The sequence below is a fragment of the Asparagus officinalis genome, chromosome 3 (genome assembly GCF_001876935.1).
Source record: "Asparagus officinalis chromosome 3, Aspof.V1, whole genome shotgun sequence".
Taxonomy (NCBI): domain Eukaryota; kingdom Viridiplantae; phylum Streptophyta; class Magnoliopsida; order Asparagales; family Asparagaceae; genus Asparagus; species Asparagus officinalis.
Genome location: NC_033796.1, coordinates 29,987,619 through 29,997,807, shown reverse-complemented (window position 1 = coordinate 29,997,807; position 10,189 = coordinate 29,987,619). Strand labels below are relative to the sequence as shown.

At 37.6% G+C, this 10,189-nt stretch overlaps 1 protein-coding gene and 1 pseudogene across 1 annotated transcript in view; one reads left to right on the top strand and one right to left on the bottom strand.

Moving 5' to 3' along the window:
* The window catches only part of LOC109834868 (protein TIFY 10b-like), a 1,713-nt gene extending 252 nt beyond the window's left edge, over nt 1-1,461 (bottom strand). Inside the window, exons 1-3 of the mRNA XM_020402884.1 lie at nt 1,200-1,461; nt 415-592; nt 4-46 (exon numbers count right to left, since the gene is read on the bottom strand). Coding sequence (XP_020258473.1) covers nt 4-46; nt 415-592; nt 1,200-1,329 — 351 coding nt within the window. The 5' untranslated portion in view covers nt 1,330-1,461. The remainder of the gene's footprint in view (nt 1-3; nt 47-414; nt 593-1,199) is intronic.
* On the top strand, nt 3,594-4,828 carry LOC109834867 (annotated as a pseudogene).

Here is a 10,189-nt window from a genome sequence, read left to right as displayed (position 1 = left end):
AACTTTGCCCCCATAAAATATTGTTAGTTGGGATTTCTCTGGCTCCCTGTGAATGATACAGAAAACTACAATTGAGTAAACACATAACCAAATTCGATATCAAAATTAGTTCTCGACATGCATCTACAATTTCAAGACAACAAATTTACATGGGGCAAATCTAGGTCAAGTTAGGATCTTGGCTTTTACAATCCATACTCCACAAAAATTCACTTTACCATTTGGGAATGTTTACGCCCGTTGTGTTCTTAAATTTCGTCATCTGCTATATAAAAAATGAAGGGTTTTTTTCCTTTAATTTGGAATCGGTACAAACTAGTCATAAAAGCTCCATACTGATGAAAATAGGTCAAGCTCTCAAATATTTGCAAATAAAAATTATAAAGAGTTTATATGCAAAGAGAAGATACTAACTTCTTATCTTCTGCGGCCGCTGCCGGAGCCTGGTGACTGAAACCAGAACGTTGAGGGAACAAATCCATAGATTTCGTAGCGTTCCGGTCCGATACGCGTTTTCTCGTGTTATCCCCCGATACGTCGACGCCTGGTAACAGGCTCATCGTAGTTGGAGGCCGATATGTATTAATGTTCCCTGAAAACAAAAGAAGGAATGAGTATTAATTAAGAAAGAAATACCTACCAATTTGCTTGGCCACAATAGATCTTGATCAAAAAAATTCTATAACTAGTTCCAAATAAGAGCTCAGAATTTTTCTGAACTTTAGAAATATCTTTTGTTAAAAAACATTATTCACTTTAATAAGACGAAGATAAGCACAAAAAATACAACTTCCATAAGAAAGCCCCAAATAATTATCGTAAATGGTAAAAATACTAAAAAGGTCCATTAAGCTTCAGGAAATTTCAATCTCATCCATCAAAATTGTTCAATATCTAAACAAATCCCCGTTATACAGGAAAAAAAACCTAAAATTTCCATAACTGGCTCAAAAGCTCAAGAATTCTCTGAAGTTAGGAAAGAAGCATGAGGACCGGAGAAGACGCACAAAAGATGCCACCTTTGATATTCTTCACTTTAAAACGAAACTAATTACAAATTCCGCAACAAATCCCCCATTGTTTTAAAAAAATTAAAAAAAAAATAAAGCTTCTATGAAATTACTGAACAAAATTTCCACTATATTTCGTCAAATTGGTCAAAAATGTTGAAAGTCCTAAAACTAATCAGCAAACCCTACCGATTGAAGCTGCCAGCCCAAGATCGCCCAAAGATCTGCCGTTTTCCTTAAGATACTGGCTCAAGAGGTTGCAGGTCACCGCAAAGCTCGAAGCTTTCTCCCCTCTCGTCACCGCTGCGGCGTTCGACATGGTAATCTAACCGGCGAAGCACCCGACCCAATTCCGAGATCTCTTCTCTCTCTCTGTTTTTTTACTTCCAAGATTGCTGTGTGCTAGTTTACTTTCTCTCTTCCCTTGTTTTCTTCGTTCCTCTGTAGCCTCCTCTTTTATAATATCTTTCTTCTTTGATGGGAGCCAGGGATTTAGAGCACGTGATTCTCGCGACGAGATAATTTATTCGTTGGTTTAAATAATGTTCAATTAATTTTTTTACTTTTATTTATTTGTTTATTTGTTTTTTTACAGGATTGCGGAGAATTATACAAATAGGCACGAGGTTTGTTGGGTGGACAAAGTCCACAACGTACAGCACATCATTCGATGAATAAATTCTAGCCTTACCACTATTCTTATCAAGTTTTGCATATCAGTATGTGGATAAATTGTTATTTACATTTCTAGTCTACAAACAGTCCAGCGAAAAGAAAAAAAAGTATGTAGTTAGCCTCTACTTATTTCATTTTGTGTGCGTCGAATAAAATTTCTGCTGTTGTTTTTCCCTTTCTATTTGAAAAAACAATTTAGTTGTCTCATGATCTCCAAATAAATTTGATTGGCTCAATATTGTTCATAGTTAAATTATATTACAACCTCATAGTTTAGTGCAGTACTATTCTTTGGCTAAATATACTATAAAATTATAGTTCTTGAGAAAGTCATTCGATTTATTATTAGACAAATGAATCATAAGAAGCACGGATCATTGATTATTAGAGCTTACATGTTGGCTCGCAATTGAAGAAAACTTCATAAGAAAGATGTTGTGGGAGAGATTTTATACCTATGATGTTCTTTATCCCAAGAGAAATATTATAAGAAAAATTATTTTTTTTATGTCTAATGGATTATGACAAGTTTTTTTAGAGGACTCTGAGTATTCATGAAAAAAAATGACATTTTTGACAGCTTTCCTCACTTTTACCGATCCAAAAAAACCGATCCAAACCATCCCTTTATCAACAAAAAGAGTAAACCGCCACTAAAACGGGGGTGAGAATATAAAGTAAAAAAGAATAAATGTAATATTTTATTTTCGTTATAAAGGAGTGGGTGGCCGGAAAAAGGAAGTAAAAGGAGGCGTGCTCCCTTGGAACTCACCCAACCTTTGTCTGCCATGGGCACCACGTGGGCAATTTCAAATGTTTACCTAGCGAATCGGGTCGGATAACCATCAACGGGTACAAAAACCGGCTCGGGAAACCTCGGGAGTTTATCCTATTTATCGACACGTGTACGTAGATGCAGTGGTCACGTGATTTACACGGAGCCTGTCGGTTGTTTGTTCGTGGGGCTGCTTCTGCAGCTAGCCGATGAGTCAATCGCTGTTCGGATGGCATCCTGATCTCGTGACGCGGCGGTTTTAGCGAGCACATGTACCGCAGGACTGTGGAACTACTGGGAGTCGACACGTGTACTTTTGGATTGGAAATTTACACATGGGGAGATTCACGTGTTGCATGAGGTATTACTAAAAAAGTGGGCAAAGTGGTGGAATGTCATCAGGGTGATGCTTTATTGATGCCTTGGTCTGCCTCCAACTTCAGACTCGCGACCGTAGGGAGGGGTGTCGGTCTAAAATGGGCTCAGGGCCGGGACTGGGCTATGGCAGGGGGCGTAACCGCACAGGGCCCCTGTTGAAAAGGGGCCCCAAAATTTTATAGGGTCCACTAGTTTATTAAATTTTGTATGACCCAAAATCTGGCCCAATAATATTTATAAGCTAAAACTTAGTCATTGTTTATTAAATTTTGTATGACCCAAAATCTGGCCCAATAATATTTATAAGCTAAAACTTAGTCATTGAATTGAAATATTGAATTATAATATTTATAAGCTAAAACTTAGTCATTGAATTGAAATATTGAATTGCCTTATTAATTGCATTATTGTTGTTTAAGTTGCCGAGAAGCACGAGATTGATTTAATCAATCAAACTAACTAATCTCTCCTATAAGGCTATAATGCAAATCTGGAGAGGGGACTACTCTTTTTTTGCAACAAATTTTATTCAGCTGTTTGACATGTAATTTTTTAACCGTTTGATATTTAATTTTTACTCCTAACATTAAATAATTATTAATCTCTCTCCACTATATAAAGGGATTATATTTCATAGGATAATCAAGAAAAGTTTGTCTATTAAACTTCTCCATCTAAAATTTGTTCTCAAAGATACATTGCAATTATTTCATTGGCTATTTGGGCATTGTCATACACTTAAATCAGGTGCTATTATTCCTTTTCTTTTTACTAAGTTATTTGATTGTAATTGTTTCTGTTATTTGTCTTAAATCTCATAGAATTGTTTAGTTATTTATTTAAAGAAAATGGCGCCTCGAAAATATTTATGCGGAAATGAAAAAAGAAAAAAGAAAAAACGAGTAGAAGAACTAATAGAGTCACAAAAAGGAGCCATTGATAGATTTTTATCAAAAAGTTCTAACATTCCTGTAGTTAGTGGATCAAATGAAAATTTAAGTGATGAACATATTGTTTCAAGTGAAGATGTTAATGAGCAGTTAGGTGATGATCATGATCAGGGCCAATCTTTACCAAATTTTCATGATGATAATACTATGCAGAGTGAATTTAATAATGAAAATTTAGGTGATGATAGTCAATCTTTACCACATTTTGATATATATGAACCTAGTACTTGGAAAAATCTTGATAACAAAGATAGAGACATTTTAGTTGAGAAGGGAGTTGACAGAGAATTGAATATTGACTTTCCTTTAGACGGAGACCGTAGGCATTTTTCATATGCACATTATTCTAGAAAATTGAGTAATGGAGAAATAAGTGATCGAAAATGGTTGATTTACTCTAAACTCGTTGATAAAGTCTTTTGTTTTTGTTGTAAATTATTCAAATCTAATAGCAATACGACTTTATTGGCAAATGAAGGATTGAAAGATTGGAGTCATATTGGCAAGAGACTATCTGACCATGAAAATAGTATTGAGCATATGACTAATATGAGCTCTTGGAATGAGCTAAGATTAAGGTTGGGAAAAAAAATGAAACAATTGATAATGAGTTGCAAAAACAAATTATGATGGAAAAAGAACGATGGCGACAAGTTTTGATTAGAATAATAGCCGTCATAAAATGTCTTGCTAAGAATAATTTGGCTTTTCGAGGATCTAATGAGAAGCTTTATCAAAATAATAATGGTAATTTTTTGGGACTTATTGAGATGATTGCAGAATTTGATGTAGTAATGCAAGAGCATGTTAGACGTGTTCAAAATCATGAAGTTCATTATCATTATCTTAGCAACAAAATACAAAATGAGTTGATTTCTCGTTTAGGCCTTGCTGTTAGGAGCTCTATCATTAAGAAAATTAAAGAAGCAAAATATTTTTCTGTAATTCTTGATTGTACTCCAGATATAAGTCATCAAGAACAAATGGTCCTAGTTGTACGTTGTGTGAATATGTCCAGTAATCAAATAAAGATGTGTTAAAGCTATCTCATTTTTTGGAGTTGTGCAACGTATATATTCATTATTTTCGAGTTCTACTAAGAGGTGGAAGATTTTAATTAATAATGTTCCTTCATTTACTGTGAAATCTTTGTGTAATACTCGTTGGGAGAGTAGAGTGAAAAGTGTAAAAGCCATTAGATTTCAAGCTCCTCACATAAGATTGGCTTTGTTAGAATTATATAAAACTTCAGAAGATGCGAAAACAAAGAGTGAAGCTGAAAGTTTGGTCACTGCAATTGAGAACTTTGAATTTTTACTTGGTATGATTATTTGGTATGATGTTTTGTTTGCTATTAACATGGTTAGCAAAAAATTACAAAATAAAAATATGAATATTAACACTACTATGAATCAGGTGAGAGACGTGATGTTATATTTTGAAAATTTTAGAAATGATGGGTTTGAGAAGAGTTTGGATATTGCTAGAAGTGTTGCATTTGATATGAATGTGGATCCTACATTTCCAACAAAACATCGTATCATTAGGAAAAAACAACCTGGTGAAACTGATCATGATGAAGAAATACAATCCACAGAGGAGTCTTTTAGAGTTAATTATTTTTTTAATTGTTGTGGATATGGCAATCAATTCATTAAAAGAGAGATTTGAACAACTAAAGACATTTGAAAGTATTTTTGGGTTTTTATGTGATTCAGATACTTTGAAGTCATTGGATGATAGTAAATTAAGAAATTGTTGCAATCATCTTGAAAGTGTTTTATCTCATAATGATTCATCTGATATTGATCTTAATGATATGTTTTCTGAATTAAGAGTGCTACAAAAAACTTTACCAGAAGTGTCAATGACAGCAATCCAAATTTTGGAATTTGTTAAGCAAGCTGATTGTTATCCAAATGTTTCAATTGCCTATCGAATCTTATTAACTGTGCATGTATTTGTAGCAACAGCGGAGAGAAGTTTTTCAAAATTGAAGTTGGTAAAAACCTACTTGCGTTCAACAATGGCACAAGAAAGATTGAACAATTTGGCTATTCTAAGCATCGAGAATGAGATGTTACAAGACATAGACGTTGATTGTATTATTAATGACTTTGCATCAAATAATGCTCGAAGAAATTGTTTTAAGTAATTTTGTAATCTTATATTCATTTCATTTCAATAAAATATCTTTGTTATAAATAGACAGTTTATCAGTTAAGGGCCCCATTTTTTCATTTCAATAAAATATCTTTGTTATAAATAGACAGTTTATCAGTTAAGGGCCCCATTTTTTAATTTTGCCCAGGGCCCCAAAAATCTCAGGACCGGTCCTGAATAGGCTAAATACTCATATTAGTATTTTAATTCAACCCCATTTGTCAAGAAGGTATTTTAAATAAAAAAATCGGCGTTAAGGTATTTTAATTGATTAAAATTACCAATTAGGTCCTTTTTCTCGTCGGCGACCACTTTTCCGGCGAGAACTCGTCACGTGCGTGGCACATGATTATTAGACCCTAGGGGGGGTGATTAGGGCCTTATGCTAATCTAATCCGATTATATGTCAATTAAATCTTATTAACAAGTTATCCTAGCAAGTATGAAATACAACAAGCTATATGAGCTAGGATAATCAATATGAACTAAGAGATATATCCTAGCAACGAGATGTACTATCGAGATATATGCAAGGATATATAATTAACACAAGGGTAAACAAACTAAACTAGATAGTGGGCAATATAATCAACAAGCAATATACAAAGGCGATATAAGATATGAACATAAAAATAAGTGCGCCAATGCAATCACAGACAAACGATATAATTACGGAGTTCGGTCCCCACGACCTACGTCTCCGCTCCTCACCTCGAGGAGATCTCCACTATCACAACCGGATTTTCTACGTTCACCCGAATAACGTTTACACCACACAATATAATCACTATGCAATCACACTGTTCGCGTGGAAAACTGTTTTCTTTTTCATTGATATGATTGTCATCTTGGGTTACAAAGATCCGGTCTTTTATAGATCCGGTTACAACTAAATCAAAGAAAAAAAAATAAAAATTACAACTTTCCTCTTGTGAACAAATCGCAAGCTCCTGTTTTGCGGTCGCTTGCTTGTGTGGGTTCTTTGCCAACGCCGGGGTTAATCCGTGGACCACCGCGCGATCTAGATCCGGTCGGATCTACACGATTATGCGGGTATTATTCCACGAAGGGAATAATAGCCGGGAGGGATTAATCCACCAAGGGAATAATCGCTCAGATCTCGAGATCTAAGACCAAGCTTAGATCTGGAGTGTAGTCTCGTGTAGATCTCAGATCTGTTCTTTCTTCCTCTCGAGATCCTGCCTTTTCTGACGTGGATGGTCGCCGAGGATCAGATCCGAACGTGCAAGTCTTCTGGTCTTCAAAGCTCCGAGTTCACTCTTCAATCCGGCAGAGTTTCGGCTCTTGAAAGTTCGACCTCCGAAAATGAACATCTCTAGGCCTATTTATAGGCTCTCCGGCCTTGGCCAAGCCACCCATGGGTGGCTCGGCCACCGAGCCACCCATGGGTGGCTCGGCTTTGGCCGAGCCACCTATGGGTGGCTCGGCTTAAGCCGAGCCCCCTTAGGTGTGGGTTTTCCGAGTTTTTGAGTTGTGTCGGTTTTCCGGTTTTGTCCGTGATTCGGTTGATTGAGACTCTGATTGGTTGATCTGATTTGGCAGTAAGTTGGATTCCTGATTTGGCAGTAAATCCGCTTCTGAGTTGGAGTCCGAAACCGATCTTGATTCGATCGTCATTCGTCCGAGTATGCCTTTGGTTGGATGACTCGTTGACTCTTCGAACACTTGGCTTGATCCCGCACGTGTATGGATGCATTCCGTCGCTTGATGCGATTCGTCGATCTCGTCGCCTCGTTGGTTCGTCGGTTTGTGCCGAGCTATGCTAGGGGACCTATAAGCAATTTTATATGCCTACAGATACCCCCTCCAAAGTATTTCAGTCTCGTTCTTTTATAGAAGAGTCTGGAATACTTTGGATATGATTGCCTCCCACCTTCAGTCGGTGTAATGAGACCTTGGAATGATTTCCGTTCTTGATTCCTTCGATTCTCCAGGCTTTTCGGTGCTTTGTCGAAAGTCTGTAAGAGTTCCGGTGCTGCATTTATTGTCTGACCGTTTGTCGGAATTTTGAACTTTGAAGTCGATTCCTGATTTCTAATTTTTAGCTGACCATCGATTGTGGCGTCGAGTCTTTATGTACAACGCGTTGTCCGGCGTAGTGTGGTTGAGTTATCCTTAAGAATATTTATAAACAATATTCTCCAGGAACTTCTCAAACCAAAAAATAGGGAATAGTTTATACTCATATACCTTATTGGAGTATTAAGAAGCAGTTTATACTCGTATACTTTTCGGAGTGTTAAGAAGCAGTTTATACTCGTATACTTTTCGGAGTGTTAAGAAGTAGTTTATACTCATATACTTTTCGGAGTGTTCTTTAGGTTCAAATAATCTGAACCAGCCCCAAAAAATGTGCCAAAAAGGCAGTATTTGGGTTCAAAATCTCTCCGACCCTTCCAAATATATGGTAGAGGGGTTAAATAGGTGAAGGAATGAACCGTAAGTTGATCAAAAGTCGTTCCAATGTTTAATTCAGCTCCAATTTGATTTCTGGTTCGAATTTGGTTCAAACTGGTTCAATTTGGCTCAAACTGGCTCATTCTGGTTCAATCTGGCTCAATTTGGCTCATTCTGATCTGGTCTGGTCCAGCCAGGCTCAATCTGACTCAATTTGGCTCATTCTGGCTCATTCTGGCTCGTTAGTCACCTATCTTTCTTTTTCCCTGCATTTCCAAATTGCTATTTCTGACCACTATTCGATGTTTCAGGGACAGCGATCAACAGTGACGACGAATTCCGTCCTTTTACCCGGGCCGGCCCTTCGATTGCTGTCCGTGCTGATAGGCGAAAAAGATTAGCCCACAAGCCGCCTGCAAATTCACGAGCATCTGAGATGGACTTGGCTGATGAGGATCCTGTTAGTGACGGAGGTAACGTCTATTCTATAGATCATTTTCTTGATCGTTTAGAACTTCTGGCTCATGCTTTCCCATCCTATGCAGGATATCGTGAGGAAGGCGAGATGAGTCCTGATGATTGTGCATCTCCTGGTGAGCCTGACTCACCGCCCCAGGTAGAAAAGCCTGCAGAGACCGCCCATGTTGGGGAGTCTGTCAATGAAGGACCCAGTTCGGTGATTCCAGGTACATCTTCAAGAGGTAACTTGTCTCTATTGGCCATAGTTTCCTTCCTCCTCCTTCATACTTATATCTTTTTATGTCAGATTTTTCGATTGATGACTTCGATGCCTCGTTGGTTCGTCGGTTTGTGCCGAGCTATGCTAGGGGACCTATAAGCAATTTTATATGCCTACAGATACCCCCTCCAAAGTATTTCAGTCTCGTTCTTTTATAGAAGAGTCTGGAATACTTTGGATATGATTGCCCCCACCTTTAGTCGGTGTAATGGGATCTTGGAATGATTCCCGTTCTTGACTCCTTCAATTCTCCAGGCTTTTCGGTGCTTTGTCGAAAGTCTGTAAGAGTTCCGGTGCTGCATTTATTGTCTGACCGTTTGTCGGAATTTTGAACTTTGAAGTCGATTCCTGATTTCTAATTTTTAGCTGACCATCGATTGTGGCGTCGAGTCTTTATGTACAACGCGTTGTCCGGCGTAGTGTGGTTGAGTTATCCTTAAGAATATTTATAAACAATATTCTCCAGGAACTTCTCAAACCAAAAATAGGGAATAGTTTATACTCATATACCTTATTGGAGTATTAAGAAGCAGTTTATACTCGTATACTTTTCGGAGTGTTCTTTAGGTTCAAATAATCTGAACCAGCCCCAAAAAATGTGCCAAAAAGGCAGTATTTGGGTTCAAAATCTCTCCGACCCTTCCAAATATATGGTAGAGGGGTTAAATAGGTGAAGGAATGAACCGTAAGTTGATCAAAAGTCGTTCCAATGTTTAATTCAGCTCCAATTTGAATTCTGGTTCAAATTTGGTTCAAACTGGTTCAATTTGGCTCAAACTGGCTCATTCTGGTTCAATCTGGCTCAATTTGGCTCATTCTGATCTGGTCTGGTCCAGCCAGGCTCAATCTGACTCAATTTGGCTCATTCTGGCTCATTCTGGCTCATTCTGGCTCAATTTGGCTCAATTTGGCTTGGTCTGGTTCAACCCTGGTCTGGTCTGGTTCAGCCAGATCTGGTTCAAGGCTATAAAAGAGGGTTTTTCTTCATTTTTTCTTTTTTCTTCTTCTCTCTCTAGGGCCGGCCCTTCGATTGCTGTCCGTGCTGATAGGCGGAAAAGATTAGCCCACAAGCCGCCTGCAA